Source organism: Pseudorasbora parva, chromosome 11 (assembly GCF_024679245.1).
Source record: "Pseudorasbora parva isolate DD20220531a chromosome 11, ASM2467924v1, whole genome shotgun sequence".
Classification (NCBI taxonomy): domain Eukaryota; kingdom Metazoa; phylum Chordata; class Actinopteri; order Cypriniformes; family Gobionidae; genus Pseudorasbora; species Pseudorasbora parva.
This window is the reverse complement of record NC_090182.1, coordinates 40,853,411-40,874,657: the sequence shown is the minus strand read 5'-3', so window position 1 is coordinate 40,874,657 and position 21,247 is coordinate 40,853,411. Positions and strand designations below refer to the sequence as shown.

Below are 21,247 nucleotides of genomic sequence, written 5' to 3'. Positions count from 1 at the left end.
GAGATCCTCACTGAACTTCTGGAGAAAGTTTGCTGCACTGAAAGTAAAAGGGACGAATAATTTTGCACGCCCAATTGTTCAGTTTTTGATTTGTTAAAAAAGTTTGAAATATCCAATAAATTTCGTTCCACTTCATGATTATGTCCCACTTGTTGATGATTCTTCACAAAAAAGTACAGTTTTATATCTTTATGTTTGAAGCCTAAGATGGGGCAAAAGGTCGCAAAGTTCAAGGGGGCCGAATACTTTCGCAAGGCACTGTTTAGTATATAGTTTACTAAGTATATATATATATATATAGCCTACTCCAGTACAACTTATTGTTGAAATGTGTATCATTAGCTCCTGCAGGTGCTGGTCATATAATTAGAACACCATCAAAAAGTTTATTTATTTTACTAATTCCATTCAAAAAGTGAAACTTGTACATTATATGCATTCATTACGCACAGACTGATATATTTCAAATGTTTTCTTTTCTTTTAATTTTGATGATTATAACTGACAACTAAGGAAAGTCTCAAAATCAGTCTGGCATGGAGTCGATCAGTCTGTGGCACTGCTCGGGTGTTATGAGAGCCCAGGATTCTCTGATAGTGGCCTTCAGCTCTTCTGCATTTTTTGAGTCTGGCATATCGCATCTTCCTCTTCACAAGGTTATGGGCAGGTGAGTTTGCTGGTCAATTAAGAACAGGGATACCAAGGTCCTTAAACCAGGTACTGGTTGCTTTGGCACTGTGTGCAGGTACCAAGTCCTGTTGGAAAATGAAATCTGCATCTCCATAAAGTTGGTCAGCAGCAGGAAGCATGAAGTGCTCTAAAACTTCCTGGTATATGGCTACATTGACCTTGGACCTCAGAAAACACAACACCAGCAGATGACATGGCACCTCAAACCATCACTGACCATCACTTTACACTGCACCTCAAGCAACGTGGATTGTGTGCCTCTCCTCTCTTCTTCCAGACTCTGGGACCATACAAAATTTACTTTTATCAGAGACCATAACTTTTGACCACTCAGCAGCAGTCCAGTCCTTTTTGTCCAGGCGAGACTTTTCTGACGCTGTCTGTTATTCTAGAGTGGCTTGACACAAGGAATGCGACAGCTGAAACCCATCTCTTGCATACGTCTGTGCGTGGTGGTTCTTGAAGCACTGACTCCAGCTGCAGTCCACTCTTTGTGAATCTCCCCCTACATTTCATAATGGATTTTTTCACAATCCTCTCCAGGGTGTGGTTATCCCTAGTGCTTGTACACTTTTTTCTACCACATATTTTCCTTCCCTTCGCCTCTCTATTAATGTGCTTGGACACAGATATCTGTGAACAGCCAGCCTCTTTTGCAATGACCTTTTTTGTCTTGCGCTCCTTGTGCAAGGTGTCAATGGTCATCTTTTGGACAAATGTCAAGTCAGCAGTCTTCCCCATGATTGTGTAGCCTACAGAACTAGACTGAGAGACCATCTGTAGGTTTGCGTCAATTAGTTGATTAGAGCGTGGCACCAGGTGTCTTCAATATTGAACCTTTTTACAATATTCTAATTCTCTGAGATACTGAATTTGGGATGTTCCTTAGTTGTCAGTTATAATCATCAAAATTAAAAGAAACAAACATTTGAAATATATCAGTCTGTGTGTAATGAATTATTATAATATGCAAGTTTCACTTTTTGAATGGAAGTAGTGAAATGTATCAACATTTTAATGATATTCTAATTACATGACCAGCACATTTATGATCTCAACTACAAGTGTCAGTTTTCTACATGATATTTGACATTAAGTGTCATTATGAGAGGAGTAGCCTATTGTAGCTATTTGTGCTAATGTAATAGTAATGTACTTTACATCTGTGTACAGAATACCTTTAATATCATTATGTTGTAAACACATTCAAATTGCATTAATTGCAAGTAAAAGTTTAACAAATCTTAAAATTAATTTTCATTCAAATTCAGTTAAAATACATTTAATTTGAATCAGACTAAACTACACTGTAAACATGATTAGCCACGTTTACACCGCAGGAACTTTACACAGGAACCAGGAACTTTGGGGTGGTACTCGGTGTGTTTTGACCGCAGGAACCAGGGTCTAAATGAAGTTCCGGGTAAATATTTCCCCCTCCAAACGGCCCTGCTCGCGAGGTAGTACTTTTTCAAAGTTCAGGAACTTTCAAGGGCGGGACTTGGGCGCTGAACATGCTGATTGGTTGAGCTCACGCAGCATTTTATTTCAACCGGCATTTTTAAAGCAGCACTTGGCTACTTTTGCTCTCGGGGTCCCCCTACAGTTTGGAAAAAATAAGGTCCTCAACTACCGATCTGTCATCCTACAACAGGGGATGCCATCGCACGTGCATTTGTTGACATGACAACCCTGATAGCCCTGAACTAGTGATGCGTGGGTCGTCTCATAACCCGCGGACCCCGTATATCTATTTAATGGTCGCGGGTTGCGCGGCGGGTTGTAAAAGTATATACAGTGGTGCGGTGCGGGCCAAATAACTTCATAAAAGTGACGCCCCGGGTTGGTGCAGCACTAACAGTTCCCCTGAACACTGCAAGAGGAGTTCAGAGTTCTTCTGGCGTCACGTGTGAAATGCCTTCATCCCAGGTAACGTTACAGTCAGTGGCATGTTTCAGCATGTCATATGAATATAATTTCATGGGTTTTATTTTTTTCAAACGCCAAATAATCACGATGCTCACGTTTACAAGCCAGCATCATTATAGTAGTCTATTGGTTACCTTTTTACAGAATCTATATGATACTTCAGTTCAATGTTTGAGTGGTAGCTCACCGTAACAAGCATGACAGCATCGGTCGGGCACGCCTCCTTCAGCTCACGCCGACGAGCAAACGCTGATCACATTTTGATCCTCGTCCTGCCTTTAATCCCATCACTTTTTCGTTTCCTCTTATTACTTTCCTCCAACAAAACCTTTTCTTTCTTATTTGTCTCTGCTGCTTCGGACATGACTATATTATCCGACGAACAAAGTTGGGCTCGCACGTCCGAATTTAAGGAAGTGTGGGTGTTGGTGGAAGTAACGTATATGCCGTAAAGCAGTCGAATTTTGTAGTTCTTTTTGTTCTCGGGTTACTACCCGAAACCCGAAGTTTAAAAGTACGATTAAAAACGATACAGATCCCATCAGGCTATGGCAGACGTGTCATTCAACCTATTGTAAGTCGATTTATCATCACAAGAGTCTTAAAAAATATATTATGAAGGTTGAAAAGTTATCTAGTGCTGCTTTAAAAGTCTTTTGTGAGGTTCGTTCTGCGTTCAGTAAATATCAGTCTTGCTCTCGGTCTGATGGCGCACGTTCATCTCAGCCATCTCACGTTCAATGTCCGTAATAGCTGATGATAATATACATTGTCATTTTAAATCTAGCTTTACAAGCTTTCTGAATATGCTAGTGCTCTTTTCTGTCGTTGTTAATTACCTCTTTAGTAAACCTATACATAACCAGCAAAAGCAGCACAGCTTGAATCTCTTCCATACTCCTTATTCATTTTTTTACAGTCTATTTTTCACCATGTAAACGACCTGACTGATTACATTTAAGTGTGCAGCAAGCTCATGTTGACAAGAGAGGAAAGCTCATTTTTCTGAGGGGTAAGCTTTTTATTTCGTAAGTTATGAAGATAATGTTGGAATAATGACACAGCGTATATTGCCCTAGGCAGTATTTACTTTAACTTCGCCTGACAGAAGATTTTTTTTTTTCCTGAGATTATTACACTTTACAACAAATAAATAGCTTATATACTGCATTAGTCCTGGTGGCCGTTAAGAGTTGCTATGGCTACAGTTAACACATTCCAGCTGGTGGAGAGAACAGCGTTGACATTTTTGATGCGGCAGACAAACTGCATGTGACAAAAGGATTGCGATTGGAAGTCATCACATGTAAACACCAGATCAGTTTAGATAACGTTCAGTAAACAGTCCACTAAATCTTTCAATCGGTACAAAAAATGTAATAATTTTTTGTTCATTTTTGCGGCCGTGCTAAAATGATTACTGTCCGTCACTGACTTGGAGGAGCAGTCGCGCGCAGTCCCTCTGGACTAATTTGCCTAATCGTCACGGAACTTTAGATCGCGGTGGAAACGCAGACAGTTGCAGGTGTGGGGGTGAGAAAAGTTCCTGTAAAAAAGTTCCTTGTACAAACTGTTCCGGGTAATTTTGGTGGAAACGGGGCTATAATTTTTTCTGCATTTCACCTCTGCTCTAAACCTGACATTTTATACTAAATATTTTTGGTATATTTTACTAATTATTTGTATTTTATTCTAGATTGTTCCATGCTGATGGCCTGCAGGTACTGTCTCCAAGGTATGACTAGTATGAAAAATATCAAACATGCAACAGTACCATTCAAAAGGTTTCTTTTTTTTCTTCTTTTTTTTATCCTGTCATCACTTCTTTAACACTAATGCAAATTGCATCACAGGGCATTAAAAAAAGACATTTACTGTAGGTATAAATAACTTAACCAGAACCTCCTCAAGTGACCTCTTCTTTCTTGATTCAGATGCTGCCATAGAACGGCATGAGAAGGCAACAGTTTGGCAGAAATGAGGTTCCAAAATAAGTGTACACAGTATGTACATGATGTCACAGTACATGATGTAATCTAAACTTATTTACATATAATGGAAATAAATCTACAACATGTAAACTTATTTAAATATGTTTAATATATTTGAAAAAATATTAATCATCATCATCATCATCATCATCATCAACTTTTTATTCCAGACTCATGGTCCATTTAGAGACAGACATAAAAAGCAACACACATTAAAGAAAAAAGACTTTTAAAAACAATAATAAAAAATAAATAAAAAAAATACAATACAAAATTACTATAAAAGACATTTATACCAATAATTCCACAGCAATGATTGGTATCGTATGGCACTAAACCCTGGATTAACTAACAGCATAACAATGCTGTTCTGGGAGTCATTCAGATGACAAATGAATTTGTAGATGAGCCTCCTCAACAACGCCTGAAAGATACTGACCCCTGCATTACAAAACAGGTCACTTGCACTAGAGCACCTGGGTTTATTGAGCAATAGCCTCATACAATCATTATAAGCAACCTTAAGCTTCTGCATACTTGCCTTTTTAAACTTAGTCCATAAAGATGCAGTGTACATAGGAGTGCAATATGCTTTAAACAGGCTAATTTTGACATCATCCGTGCACATGTGGAATTTTCTTACCAGCAAGTTAGCTTGGGCATATAATATGCGACGCTGCCTGAATATATCCTCATCATCAGACATCTGATCAGTAATGTAATGACCCAGATATTTAATTTTATATCGGACACTCATCAATTGTCCAGACAGATAAAAGTCTGGAAAACAAAGATCTTTGTCCTCTTTTGTCCTACATATAATTACAGCACTCTTTTTAGCGTTGTACAACACATCATATTTCACCCCATATTCAGAGCAGATATTCAGTGACTGCTGAAATCCAGCACTACTGGGTGAAAAAATGGCCAAATCGTCAGCATACATAAAATGATTCACCAAGGTGTTTCCAATCATACAACCTGTTTTACATTGTGATAATTGGTTGGATAACTCATCCATGTAAAAGTTAAAGAGAGCTGGTGATAGCAGCCCCCCCTGACGTACCCCATTACTCACCCCAAAGGAGGCAGATACTGTATTACCCCATTTGACCTGCATACTCTGGTTGGCATACCAATAGGCCAGGATTCTTATAATGCTGTCAGGGGCACCCCGTTGGCTTAGTTTTTCAAATAGCTTAAGATGATTAACTCTATCAAATGCCTTAGAAGCATCAATAAACCCAATTATCACGGAAGAATTCTGCCTCATGTACCCATGTGTTACCTCCTTCAAAGCATAAATACACAAATCAGTACCACACTTAGCTTTAAAGCCAAATTGATTATCAGTGGTTCCTATAAAAGGACCTAAACGGTCAAGCAAAATCCTTTCCAATACTTTAGATAACACACTGGCTAATGCTATTGGTCTATAATTGTCCAAACTCCCAACCTTGCCTGCCTTGTCCTTAATGACCGGTACAAGAGTAACAGACAAAATAGATTCAGGTAACAGACCATGGGTCATGAATCCAGAAAAGCAAATGGCAAGCAAACTTAAGGTGCTCTGCTGTAGTGTGGTCTAACCCACTTGATGTCTAATTAGATAACTGTGCGACTGCCTGGCAAACTTTACTGGAGGTGATTAACTCTGGACTACTGTTAACAATATTTGTCACTCTATAGCGTTCACTTTTAACACAGTTAAATAGGCAAAATAATGTTTCCTCCGCAATTCGGCAATATTATCAGCTCCAGTCACTCCCTCCACGGCACATGGAAGTAATGTGTTGGCCCTGTTCAGAGCTCTCATCTCCTTCCAAAAGCCATTGACATCCTTACCCCTAATTTTTTTCAGCCATTGCGTTAGCTCTCATAGCCTCTTCATGTTTACCAATATAACGAATGGCATATTTGAGTCTAGTGCTGGTAAGCTTTTTATGCTCCAGGATCTGACCATTTCTAGGCCTGCCTGCCACCACCCATGCCTTAAATGCTACCGTAGCTTCAGCATGATGAGCCTCAACATGCCTGTTCCAGCCGGGCTTAATGTTGGTTGTTTTTACAGGTAATCTAAGGTAAGGTCTACTAGCCTCAAACATTGAACCTACAATACTGTCATACATGGCAGTGAGGGTTTCACGGTGATAGACATCAATACAATTCACATCTGAGCACATAATAGCATTTTTAGGTATATAGATATTACTGAGAAAATCCTACGTTTTCAAACAGTATGACAACAGTTCATAATTTGTCAATTTAGCCCAATACATTTTAATCTTGCAGCCAACATTAACCCCCTGTGTCAACTCAGGAAGACATTCCACATCAAGCTTCATAGCAAACGGCACATGGTCTGACATGGATGACCCATAAAGAATTTCTATAGATTGCAAAATAGCATGGGCATCAGCAGTGGAAATGCAGTGGTCAAGCCATGATGTTGTGTGCCAGGCTTCACTTATATAAGAATAGCTATCTGCTGGAAGAATTAGTTGGCTGGACTATATGAGGTTATTTTCCTCACAAAACTGCACTAAATGTCTAGCAAACAGAGACTGGCTGTCTATGAGGTCTGCATTCATATCCCCTATAACACAAACACTTGTGCACTGATTCTCATGAATAAAATAATTTATAAAGGCAAGCCTATTTAAATACAAATCTTCATTCTGGGAACACTCATAGGGTGTATATACATTGAGAACCATAAGTTCTTTATTTTTAAGCTTCAATTGTATCGCAATGCACCAGTCAACTCCAGTTCTAATAACATTTATCACTGAATCCAGCTTCTTGTGCCATAGGATAGCCACACCCCCTGATATCCTACCTCTCACTATACCCATAGTAAGATCCGCGGTGGATTCCCCAGCTCCATGGAAACTGTCATTTAAAAAGTTCAATTTTCCTAAATCCTGCTTAGGTAAAAACGTTTCTTGCAGACATACAATGTCACATTTTTGTAGCAGGTTATCCACCACCATACGTCGAGCCCTATCTCCAGCAGTGTTGCCAACTCGCAGCCCCCGACAGTTATAGGATGCAACACGAATGTTTTTACAGTTAAGATAACGGGGCTGCCGCAACTCCATGCATCAGGAGTGCTCTTTCTTGGCATGAAACCATAATGCTGCTCACAAATGTTCACTTCTCCCCTTTAGACTTGCTTCCACTACTCTCTCACACCTTCATTGTATGGCTCATCAGCTTAATACCTCTGTAGCTTCCACAACTCTGCACATCTCGCATGTTCTTAAAAATCGGCACCAAAACACTTCTCCATTCCTCAGGCATCCTCTCACTAAGACCTCGTTGAACAACCTAGTTAAAAACTCTACTCCCATCTCTCCTAGACACTTTCATACCTCCACTGGTCATCCGGAACCAACTGCCTTTACTCTCTTCATCAAAGTGCTGTCACGGATCTGCTGGGCTCCTCCTCTTTGCTCTTTCCTGTTCATTACGTCTCCCCTACAGGTGATGGAGCACAGGTGTGGTGTGTTGTGCTGGTGATTGCCTCAAGGATCGCGTGTGATTGATCTCAGTATCTTGGGCTTTAAAGATCTCTCCAGAGCTGGTTGAGGGGCCGGCCGCTTCTTCTTCTCTCCCGCACCGTTTTGACATTTGTTTCCTTTTGCATGACACTTCAAGTCACTTATTGCTTACATGTTTTATTTCTCAACCTAACATATACACTGACTTTATTTAACTTGCGTTGGTCTTTATTTATCTTTAATAAATATATTTCTTTAAATGAACACTCTGCGTGGTCTTCCCTCTCTGTTTACATAGCCTGGAATAGGCAGCATGTAAAGCACTCATAACTTCACCCTTGCTAATCCTCTCTACTTCCTGCTCAATAATATTCGCATCTACAACAATTCTCTCCGTCATTTTCCTCATTCGTCAGTTCCTCTCCATCTGTCCCTCACCCGCCTGTCACCTGTCAACACATTTCCATCTCTATCTTCAATCACTAACCTTCTGTACATCCTTTCCATCTCTATCCCTCTGCCTCGCCAAGAGATCCCTCTCAATTTCCTTACATCTAACCTTGCATTCATGTCCTCATAATCTTTGTTTGGTCTTTGCCACCTCTATTTTAACCTCACGATGCATCGCCCTATATTTCTGTCCACTTTCCTTCATCCACTCACTGTCCCACTTCTTCCTAGCTAACCTCTTCCTCTGGATACTCTCCTGGACTTCCTCCTTGTCTTCCTTCCTCCTTCCAGATGACACACCTAGCACCTTCCTACCCATCTCCCTGATCACTTTGGCTGTAGTAATCCAGTCATCTGGAAGCAACTCCTGACCACCTCAAAGCTTGTTTCAACTCCTCCCTGAAAATCACAAAGCACTTCCTTTTCCAACTTCCACCACTTTGTCTTCTGCGCTGCCTTTGCTCTTTTCATCTTCCTCGCCACCAGAGTCATCTTACACACTACCATCCTATGCTGTCTAGCTACACTCTTACCTACCACTACTTTACAATCACTAATCTCCATCAGATTGCATAAGATATGGTCCACCTGTGTGCTCCTGCCACCACTCTTATGTTGCCGTGTTCCTGCCTCTTCTGAAAGTACGTGTTCACCACAGCCATCTCCATACTTTTAGGAAAACTTCCTCCTACTCGCTCCAGAATGTCTTTCTCCTCTTGCTTACAACCTACTTGTGGAGCATAGGCACTAACAACATTCAACATCACACCTTCAATTTCCAGCTTCAGACTCATCAACCTATCAGCACTTTACCTCCAGAACATTTTTTCACAAACTCCTCCTTCAGGATCACTCCTATAGGACACACACAATGCCAACTTTCCTCCTCTGCATAATTTCTACCGTTCAACCCAACATTCAAAGTCCCTACTTTCAGTCCTAAATTCCCGCCTTTCCTGGTTGCTTTCTGCCTATGGACACACCTTCCTCCTCTCCTTCCAACAACAGTAGCCCAATTTCCACCAATGCGATGTCGGTCATTGTTAACCCGGGACCCCACCGATCTGGTTTCATGCAATAACAGAAGTCCCAAAAATATAAATTGATTGTGTAACTAACGCAAGATATCTTAAAATCCTTTTAGATGCTTGTTCTCAAACATTTCTTTTGGCATCTTTAAGGCCCTATATGGTTTATTCCCAGAGATGGAGTGAATTGGACACATTGTTTAAAAAAAAAAAAAAAAAAAAAAAAAAAAAAAAAAACAGTTGATACTTATTGTATAAAAGGAATGTCTGATCAATGTGGGAATGTGTTTGTTGTAGCCACTGCTATCGTTCAGTCACATTCCATACCTCTCTGCTTGCATTCAACAACCCCCACACCATTAGGTTTATATTTTGGTCTCCGTGGTCATGAGCCAATTGTCAGTGTCAAAGTGACTCAAATTAAAAGGCTGGCTTTACTGTTGGACATTTTTTGCAGCATTGAAGTTTACAGTGAAAGACTTGACACTTCCCAATAAAGAGTATCAAGACATGTACAGTCACTGAATTAGTGGACTTAATTGGTTTAGTAAATAGACATTTCCTTCAGTTCTCTCCACACCCAAATATGCCTGTCAAGTATATTGCAGCTTGTTACCACTGTTCATTCCCCCTTCTCGAATATATTGATCAGCTGTCATTTAATGGCACTGAATTTCAGAATACTCCAGGCAGCACAACTCAGGATTTATTTTAGGCCAACGGTTCAAATTTAGATTCCAGTAAAGCGCCACACTAAGTCAAGATATTGAATCAAAATGTGGTAACATTGCACAACCCTTACGGTATGAATTACTGATCAAGAGTAGTTGGTCAATTTGTGTTAAAAGAAATTGTCTGTTGTTGCCGTCACCTTAAGAGCTGCATGTATCCAAATAACGTACATTTATATTAATAAAAATGCTTCTCTCAGAGTCACTGAGTAGTAACCCTTGATACAGTCCCATATTATTACCTTCTTGCTTCTAGCAAAACAAGACAAATAAAATGGAAAAGACTGACTGTATAAAAGGAGCTTTATTTAAGTCATGTTTCTTGCAGCCAGTACCGAATCAACAGAAGGACAGGGAGATGTGTAGGTAGTCTCAAACGCATCACCTGAGAGAGGAACATAAATGAGCTGGATCATGGTCAGTAAATTAAGTCAGAGCAGAGCATGATTAGGGATTAAAGCGTACTTGTCTGATAGTAGTCATAAACACTGATGACCGCTGGCTTGAGATTATTCACTGGAAGGACTCGTTTCAGCTGAAGAGTGTAACTCATGGGGACTCCTTTGGGAACCTGTGAGACAGAAACTATAAACAGCAGCACAAACACAAGATGGCAGCTAGTGAATATACCCAGTGGTCTCACCCCTTTCAGATACACTAGGACATGATCATCATCAGCATCAACTTGCTCCACTAGCGGGGCAAACGATTGGGGTGGAGAACCAAGCTGAGGGGAAGAGACCATCATTTACAGACAGTTACATCTGAAGGCACTTCAATCATCTTGGGAATAAACCTTAGACACACGAACCAGTGACGTATCTGCCACGAAGCCTGACAGGAGCTTAATGTCCACGATAACCATGTTAGTGCTTGCTTTTACACCGTTGTATCTGAATGACGTGGGAAATAAAGCAGTTTAGTCAACGGGATCAAGAACTGCTTCCTTTTGTAAGAAGAACAAACAAGAGCTGGTTTCAGGACAAAGTGAAAGGTGTTCTTACTTCACTGTGAAGTTCAACATGAGATTGGCCCCAAGCGGTTGGCAGTCTCCAGTCACTGTTGCGTCAACACTCAGTGTTTTGGTATCTTTAATGGGTGTTGGGATGTTGTAGAAACACGCAACCTACAGTACAAGTAAAGCACTAAGATTGCTATGCAACAGAAACCATAAAAGAAGCTGAAGATACAGACCTGCACAGACACACAAGAGGATCCTGATGCTTTAACACTATATTTGCCAGGAACGTTCTTCAGTGGCTTCTCCTGATACAGCAGCCTGTTGTCCCGATTCACGGTGAAGCTATAAGAGTCTCCACCTACCACTGATGACTGTACAGTAACGGTACTGGAGCCATCCAAACTGAAGACTTGAGCAGCATACACAGACAGGGCGTGAAGAGCCACCACTGTGTCCTGAAAACAAGCACCAGATTAAAAACTCCACTCATAAATGACTGCGCTCATGTTTGGTAGTCAGAGGCACCTGGGTGGATGAGAAGCCTCCATAAGGATTCTGCTGGGTCACCAGCCATTTGACAATGCGGTTAGAATAGGCCAGAGTAGCTGTTGTAAGAGGCTGCTCAGTGAGAAGCGCTAGCAGCACGTAAGAGCTGATCTCCACTGCCAGAGTATCACCAGATGTCGTCTGAGACCAATGAAGCGTAAAGCCTTTATTAAGGATGAGACAGATGGGATAAAAGTACTCGATTTAAAACATTATTAAAAAGCTGGTAAATCATTTTCTTACCTTCCGAAATGGCACGGTTGTTCAAAGCATTTAAAAGCTGTGATCGAGTGGTGGTCTCTCCAGCCAGACTGAAGGTGTAAGCCAGCAGAGCCATGGCGTAAGTGTTTCCCAGGTTCCCAACAACAGGCCTCAAGCAGGACAGCGCGTTGGTAATGACGGGATCCTGAAAGCAAAACAGATCAGACAACAGCCAGAACAGGAAAGTCATCTGCAACGAGCTCATACAAATACTGGAGAGATTTTTACTGTAACAGGAACGCCTAGTTCAAGCAGCGATGCAACAACGTAGGCAGTCATGGTCACACTGTCACCAACTCCACCCTGAAACACACCAGCAAATTTGACTTAGAAGAACGAGAACACAGTCTACTGGTTAGAGCTGCATGAATCTGGATAAACTGAGTCACAAGTTACTGAATTACCCAAGTACACATGTCCAGATAACAAGCTATAGTTTAAACGACTGAAGCTGATCATCTTTACACGGCAGCTGCTCTCTCTGGAGCAGCTGCAGTGCAAACAGATTGGAATGTTGCTGTGATGATCAGGCTTTAAACCAAAGATTTTAGGGATTTACGTTTCCCATCACAAGTGTCAGCGGAGCAGCCGGTTTATTTGCCCGTGTGACACCGACTCTCATTAACATGGGCCGTAACAAGACGCTCATGGTCCTGATGTGAAACGGCCATACTAGACAGCAGAGTTGACATTTTGGAAGATCGCATGTGTCGTACTCAAGAGCATCAAACGATTAATCGTGCAGCTCTAGTTGGAGCACATTAAGAAACATGTAACATACCTTCATATCATTGTGGTGCAAAATTCCCTGCTGCACGAAACAGCCGTCTGAACCCTGCGTGCTGATCAACCAAGCCCTTGCAGTCTGCAGGACATTTGGATCAATGAAGATAAATTGCCTCGCTAGACCAAAAGACCTCAGGACAAAGGCGGTCAACCTGGCCGTGGAGATCACGTGACGTCAAACTGAGTTTACAAACCACTGGTGACAGATTATACACAGCATGAAACTCACCATGTATTGGATTCATCATAAATAAAGGGGCTGTATGAACCATCATTGTGTCTGAAGTTCAGTTCGTGTTGGTATCCTGATTAGGTCAAAAGCCACATGTAAATTGATCAGGACAGGCGTTAAACAGTATGACATGCCAAAGAGCAAGTGGATTTGGTCATCCATACCACTCTGAAGGTAGCCCGTGGCAGTGTCTCTAATGGCTGCGGAGAGTTGACCGGTGACCTTCAGGTACAGCAGGATGTAAATATTGGAAGCAAGAACAATCATAGTCTGTTCGCCAGAGCCTAATGGCATCTTTAACAGCCCATCTAGATTCTTCAGTGCACGACCCATTATATCCCCTACAAGAGGAGAAGCATAAGGCCCACATCAGAAACAAGGTTATTCTGCCAAACATCCCCTGACAGTTTCTACTCAATAATTAAAAACCACAAATAAAATAAAGACTTTACCAAGGACTGAAACAGAGCATCTAGCTGATCCCTGAATCACACTTTTTGGAAACGTCAGAGTCACATCTTCAGAAAGAACGTTTCCTGTAGACCGAACAGAAAGGATCAGTATTGAGCACTAGGCTTATGTTTGGCTGTAAAGGGAATATGTTTGGGAATCATTGAGTGCAAACAAACCCTTTGGACACAGTAACCAACTCTTGGTGTTTGTCCTTTCAACTCCTCCAGGCTATTAAAGCAACAAACCACATCAGTAAAGAAGCATGAGCTCCATGATCAAACTCCAAAAGGCTGTTTAACACTTACATGGACAAGTAGACTTCGAGTGACAACATCAATGCGTCCTCTCGTCGGCACGGTCACGGCTTCAGTGCCACATCGAGTCCGGGATGGCTCAGCTGAAGCACTGACAGTCACATTGACGGCTCCTGTAGGTGACAGACAAGTAGTGAGCAACACCACACACACACCAAATTTAGAAACAGACAGTACAAAACTGACCGAGAACAGAAGCTGAGAGAACCCATTTGAAGGTCTTTCTCCCATTGGCACAAAGACAGGACAAATATGGATCAGCATATGGTTTAAGAGAGTAGTTTGTGGACAAAGCTGGAGTCAGTTTAACCTGCCAAAGAAACACATGGAACCAAGACATGACCTTCTCCATTTAGCTTCAGTTGTAGGATTTGGGGGCAAAGCCAAAACAAATGAACTTCAATTTGATTCATTCAAAAATTCCACACAAACTCACTCCTGACCCAAATTGACAATCTAGGACCATAAGTGAAGTGGGCTCCATGAAGACAGTAACCATCAAATGGATGATTTGCACCAGCCAAGGCACACTTTCATTGCATGTATCCGTTCAAAATTCAGAAGACTGCTTGACTGAAATCCGTGCAAGACGTATGACTTATTCAAGTGTCTAAACGGTTCTCTGTACTCTATGCTTGGGGTGAGAAGTTGAGACCACAGATAATGTGAAATTTATTGTGAGCCACCTCAGCAGATGTCAGGCCACCAGACACCACTTCCCAGAGAAAAAGAGAACCCCACTGAAGTACTTCAAACGCAAGTAATACTTCCAGATTCTAATTTAACTGATGCATGGATTGAAAAGTGGAATAACCTCACCTAAGCAATAGGAGGGTTAAAGTACTGATTGATTCATCCAGGGCATGCCTTAAGTGCTAGAAACTGGGGATTATCATTCATTAACTCATCCTTTCCTTTTTCTTTCTGCAACTTGTGTAAATGCGAGTGTACCTGCCTGCGATATTGATTTATTCTAATAGTTGTTTGCATTTAAAGTAGTGTTCTGGTGTCATACACTTACCAATTTAATGTCTTAACCTGCTGATTTTACGTTACCTTGCAATTAAATTGTGAACATTAATATCCAAACAATAGTGAAAACCCCAAGTTAAGTCATGCCCCGTTCAGAGGAGTACTGACAAGTCATTTGTTCAGCCATAAATAAGTGACTCTTTCAAAACTCTATAAATAATTCCCTTCTAGATGAAACTGACCAGTTTTCCCCTTACATCAGGGGTGTCAAACCCTGCTCCTGCAAGGTTTAGCTCCAGCCAAAAATAAACACACCTGAACCAGCTAAATTATGGCCTTCAAGGCAGGTGTATTGAGGCAAGTTGAAGCTAAACTCTGCAGGACAGTGGCCCTACAGGACTGAATTTGGCTGGACATTTTACACAGAAATAAAAAAACCATGACAGACCATTATGCATTTGGACAGATAGCTGAAGACTGTGGCCTTCAGATCAAAAGACTCCCCACGGACGATGGAGTATGGCAGGGAGAGCTCCAGGAAGAAGGGCTGGAAGACCGTCAGCAGAGCAGGAGGTGCCAGACCAAAACCTTTGGAAGACAGGCAGAACGCCTCCGTCTCCCATGTGGTGATGGTGTCTGGAACCGTGAGGGGAACTTGTGTAGATCCAGTGGATCTGAAGGACAGCAGACAAATAGTTTAAAAAAAAAAAAAAAAGAAGCTGGATGAGTAGCTTTAGGAGCAAACAAGACGCTCAACTAACCCCACTTGAGCAAGCTGCCAGAGCCAGGTGTCTGGGAAGTAAGTCCTTTCAGGAGCAGAAAGTGCATCTTCTTTTGGAGGAGCCATCAGTCTCGCCATTGCTAGTACTGGAGCAGCAGTCCCTTCTGCCATCATCATCTCCTCTACACGAGGACCACGGAAAAACACCACTGAAAGAGAAGCAATTTTACTCTGAACTGTCAATGTCTGCAGAATAAACATGGGGTTTCAGAACCACCCTCATGGCATTAATGCATAAAAAATAAAAATTCTCAAGAAAAAAAAAGGGAGGTTATTCCTCTTAAGTCAATGCCAGTTCAGCACATGCAGAAGGAATTTATGGAAATAGCATGTCTGCATAGACCTACTGTCAGGGAAGCTGGGATACAGCTGGCACGGAGGGGCTCGTACAGCAAGATTTGTTGCGACCTTCATTCCCAGGCTCTGTCAGAGTCAAATTCAAAAAAGGATTTAAAGTCACTGATGCTGTATCATTCAGTGGCTAAAAGGTCATGAGTTCTTTTGTACCTTGAAGGTTGTGTAAGCTTGATTTGTAGAAACAGTGTTGCGAGCTATACGAATGGGCAGAATATCAAAACACGGTGGTTCATCCGAAATGCTGTAAGGATAACCTGATAGCGATCGCACTGGGAGCAAGTCAAACACCTGTGAAAAAGAAAGTTTATACAGCACTTGCTTCTGGAAAAGTTAACCAAATGCATTGTTTTAACAACATTAGATGTGTAACCCCTCGTGGTCAAACAGCCCACTCCAAGCGGGACTCGAATGCTCTAACAAGGAGTCTAAAGGCTGCAATCTCTAGTGTCAGTCGCTAGAGCATCTCGAGATCAGAGTGAGGTTTACTCACACAGGAACTACTAGCTGGCCTCTGTTAGAGATGTACACTAAAACTTATTATAATTCAATCATTTAAAAAAAAAAAAGAAAAAAAAAAGGATAGGTTTGTCAAATTGAGTCAGCAGCATTACTCACATTCTAAAGAAACCTAAAATCAAGCAAAACCAACAAGAAACAAAATCAGCAGCACATGGATACCATTTTGGCACTCAGACGTCTTCCCGGCTCCATGATCCGGACACTCTGATCTACAGCACTGATGCCACACAGAGATCCAGCTTGAGCAGAGACAGTCAGAACATTTCTCTCAGCAGGAACGGCTCTATCAGGAGAGAACTGTAGAGACACCTGAAACGAGGACCAACACGCTGTAGGGCACATCATTCCCCTCTTGAAGCCAAAAGACACCAGTGCACATCATACCTGGTTTTGGAGACACATTTCTGTCTCAAAAGACACACTAGCAGCAACTACAGTCTCACTGGGCAGAACGCAGTAGGCCAGAATCTGCACTGCTGGAGCCATAGAGACACTGACAGACAGTTGGAAAGACACAGAGCCACTTGTGACGGTATTAGAAGCCCCAGCACTGACTCTCTGAAATCCATGGAGGACTATCACTCCTCTGGACAAGACCTGACGGAAGACAAATGGGTGCATAAAATACACTGGACAGGCAAAAGCAGTTAATAAATAAATCTTATGTCCACTCACCATATAGACAATGTCAGCATTGTAGTCACCAGTTTCTCCAACAAAAGAATACTTCACGGTCACTGGAAACACAGCACCACATTGGAGCGGCTGCGCGAGCGTCACTATAGTCAGTTCACTAGACGATGGGTTGTCAGAAGCGGGTTGGAGAAGCTGAACAACCCTCCTATCTGTAGTGAAGTATGGTGATTTGTAGCTATAAACAACCGCTGGAGTCACACTTGCCTGGGGAACAAATGAACAGAATCAGTTTCTTACAAGTGAGAAATCACTTCGTGTCACAAAATATAAAGGGCAAATCATACCACCAGACTGAGACCAGCTTTAGGGAGAGCAGCGGTGTTGAGGGAGAACGTGGCCATTCCGTTCTGGTTTGTGGTCAGATTCAGCAGCAGTTTGTTGGGCCAGCTGTTACCATCCAGGAGGTACACCGCTTTGTTCATGATGGGTGTACCATCAAAACTAGACACTGATATCTGTTAGGAATGATCAAGGTTAGGAAAGGGAACCAATGTGAAAGCTTCTGCAACCAGGGATTTAAAAAAAAAAAAAAAAAAAAAAAAGGTACCTTTCCATAAATTGTTAATCCAGGTTCAAAATAATCTGGGAGGTCCACAAAGGTGACCTTGCCAACTTCGAATGTAATGGACACTGTAGCAGATTTTGACATCTCTACATCTAGGGCCAAAAAAAGGGGGAAAAAAAAAACTGGCTAACCACATCAACTTCATACATGTACTGTTGGTTTAGATAAGCCAATATCTCACCTGTTCCCTCCTCAGTGACATTCACATTTACAAGAAATGTGTCTTGCATATTATATTCAAATTTGGCATTGAAAAACTCTGACACAGCAACAGTAACGGAGGCACAGCCCGTGGCATTCATCTGGTAGAAAAAGAGTCAAATTTAAGAACAAGCAGGAGACACCCTCCACTGTAAGGCAGGAGTCACACCTTTGCGGTTTTATTCAGACACAGACGGGTCACATTAGGAACCACAACATATGGCTGGGGATCACGGCACACTTCCACCAACGCTTGACCAGGTACAGGTTGGCCATACGTGTATCTGGGAAATGAGTCACAGGGAACAAGATCAAGAACTGACCAACCACAAGACGAGAGAATGCAAGCCTTACTCACTTGGCACAAGCCTCAACCTTCAGTCCCACATCTCCAACACTGTACATCTGTGGTGCATTCACAGTCACGTCAAACTTGGGCAAAACTAAACCAGAAACGAAACTCTTTAGATTAAAGACCTCAGATATTTCATTGAACTGCTGCACATTATACATGCACAACCTACCGTATTTTTTCACCTCAAAAACTTGGGAGATCATTCGGTCATCAATAAAAGCCTTTAGTGTGTACATCCCTATCTGAGCCTCTGGGTTTAACTCGTGAGAAAGCTGCAGTATCCACTGCGTTGAGGAAACGTTTGTCCACTGACCAATCCGGTTATTATTATTGTCCTATTAAAACAATTAACAGCTCAGAAACAGCAAACATACAAAAAGCTTAATTGGTGCCATTCAAAGACTTGCACTGGAACAAATTCTTACCTCCAGCACCACCAGACTGTACTGCAAGGACAGACAGAAAGGATAGGCATTTAAAAAGGAAACATTGACGCTGCGGTCATTAAAGAGTGCAAAACTGCATGTATTTTTGTTATTTGCACAGTTTGTTCATGGTCAAGTCTTACCATCTGATCAAATGGCACAAATCTGGGATCCATGGTGACAACTCTGAAATTCACTGAAGAAGACAGCAGTAAATGCTCATTGTGTCATGCACTTGATGATCAGAACTAGAATATTCAACCAAGAGTCATGCACTGCTCACCCGTTTGTCCTGGATTGTAGATGGGTTTATCTGTTTGGATGAAGGTCAGTGGCAGGTAACGTCTGAACATGACTTTCCTCTCTTCGGTCGCTCTGAAGACCTGCCCTTGAACTTCCACCTTTAGCTTCTGCACAGATTCGCCATCTACTCGAGGAGCCTGTAGAGAAACACAGTTAACACTCTCAAAAAAATAAACTGACAAGAAAAAGCCAAACCTCATAACAACAGACCTGGAAACTAAAGCAGCTGTGAAACGGCTTAGACAAAATCTGCTGCACAAGTTGAGTTGTCTCATTTGTGTCATCAAGCAGAGAAACTGTCATCGTGAGACTCTCTTGGGGTTTCAGAAGGGTTATGCATAATTTGGCAGTAGATTCAGACTCAATCACAGCAGGAAAAGTCACCATGAATAACCTGTGAAAACATCATGAAGTTTAGATTCAGTGGCCAAAGGGAAACGAGTAAGAACACGTACATGTTGGTTGAACGGTCACATAAAGGGGCTGCCAGGTCTCTTCATAATGGCCAATAAAAAAAAAAATAGCCAAAAGTGACTCTGTAGGCAGGTGGGTTGACATGGGCAGATGGGGTGTTAGATCTTAACGATTCTGGATGAAAAGAAACAGTTTGTTCCTGATAGAGCAGGAGTCTGAACAGATAACTATTCACAAATCAGACTAGTCTATTTGAGCCTTGCAGGACTCCGACAGACAGAACTGATTTCGGAGAGGAGGACTGCATTAAAGTTAACTCAAGATTGACATGCAATGTTATTTGCATCAGTACAGCGCTTTTGGGATTTATGGCCAAACTATTTCTGAACATAGAACTGTGGTCCTTACTGCCACTTAAAGCGCATGCTACTCACGGCCCTGAGGTCTGTCCATCCACAGCAACGAGGAGAAGGGCTAAAATGAGCCCGTTCCAAACACAAATCGCCCTCACAGCCATGAAGAGCAATCATCCAAGACCAGACCGAACTCAAGCGTCTCTTTCAGAAACCCTGCGGCACTTTGTACAGCGTCGCACTGCTCTACAGCTTAAGTTCTCAATCCTGCACTGATGGCAGCGTTATTGAACCGCTCTTATTAATTGGGATCAGGTTGATTTAGCACTCACAGGCAATCAGGCCGTCTTTAGGGCAGAGCCCCGGTAGCCTAATCACTGGGTTGCCGGAAGGGCATGTATAGTGCGATTCCAGCAAGGTAACCTACCCAAACTGTATGAATAGATCACAGGATGTAAAGCCAAAAAGTTCTCGATTTATGTGCTTACACAGTATGTGTGAAATATGTGCTATTTGCAAGTCCGTTTAATGTATTTTAAAGCTGCAGTCTGTAACTTTTTACACTCTAGCGGTTAATAAACAGAACTGCATGCGTTTTGCGGAAGAACATTGCAGCTGGATCTACTTCTCTGTTTATGTCTATGGCGAGTCACGCAGGGACTGTGCTCCTCCGCAACGGTACCAGACCGGCCTGAAATAGTTCCAAAATAAACTCTTATTATAAGTGTACAATAATGATTCAGGGTAAGACAAAAACACGTGTTGGAAAATGGATTCATGTTGTACATTCTCATTATATATTGTTTGTAAATCTTTAGTTACGAACAGCAGCTGAAATTATTTAAAGGGTTATTAGTTCACCCAAAAATATAAATTCCTTATGATTTACTAACTCTCAAGCCATCCACTGTAAAAAAAAAAAAAAAATTCCTTCATTGTAACAACTCAAATTTTTTATTTCAATAAACTCAAAATTTTAAGGCAACCAGGTTACTTACTTTTTTAATTTAAACCAACAAAAACCAACACATTTTTTTTTACAGTGTAGTTGTAGAGTTATATTAAAAAGTTCAGATCCTTTTTGGAAAATGAAGTGTGCTTAATTGTATTAAAAGTGTACTTTTTGTTTACTTAAAATCTTAAAAGTATAATTAAAATGATTGCAGATAAAATGATATAATTAAAGAGAATATTCTTCAATGACAATATGTATAAACACACTTAAGTGCACGTTTTAAAAATGCACCTTGTAACAATGCCTACTTACCTTTTACTTAAACATATTTTAAATGATTATGATTTTATGTTTTATATAAGGACAAATATTTTTATATTGGCATTTACTAAAGCACTTGGAAAATAATTTATTTTATTTGTTAAAACAATACACATGCTATTATATATATACAGGGCCTTGTGAAAATATTCGGC

The 21,247-nt window shown here is 41.4% G+C and overlaps 1 protein-coding gene across 1 annotated transcript; it reads right to left on the bottom strand.

Annotated features, from left to right (window-relative positions):
* Positions 1-10,607: 10,607 nt before the first annotated feature.
* On the bottom strand, positions 10,608-20,094 carry LOC137093205 (pregnancy zone protein-like). The gene is made up of 34 exons (XM_067457967.1): positions 19,898-20,094; positions 19,260-19,443; positions 19,030-19,186; positions 18,890-18,942; positions 18,747-18,767; positions 18,491-18,656; positions 18,325-18,409; positions 18,136-18,250; positions 17,947-18,067; positions 17,748-17,857; positions 17,485-17,655; positions 17,180-17,404; positions 16,889-17,101; positions 16,664-16,813; positions 16,136-16,273; positions 15,976-16,051; positions 15,609-15,777; positions 15,296-15,521; positions 14,062-14,185; positions 13,867-13,988; positions 13,738-13,789; positions 13,561-13,644; positions 13,273-13,449; positions 13,106-13,181; positions 12,872-13,028; positions 12,319-12,393; positions 12,073-12,235; positions 11,809-11,993; positions 11,517-11,738; positions 11,327-11,448; positions 11,134-11,215; positions 10,966-11,049; positions 10,788-10,893; positions 10,608-10,707 (listed from the first exon to the last, which is right to left on the bottom strand). The coding sequence occupies exons 1-34, from the start codon at positions 19,978-19,980 to the stop codon at positions 10,631-10,633; spliced, it is 4,371 nt and encodes a 1,456-aa protein (XP_067314068.1). The 5' UTR covers positions 19,981-20,094; the 3' UTR covers positions 10,608-10,630.
* Positions 20,095-21,247: the final 1,153 nt, after the last annotated feature.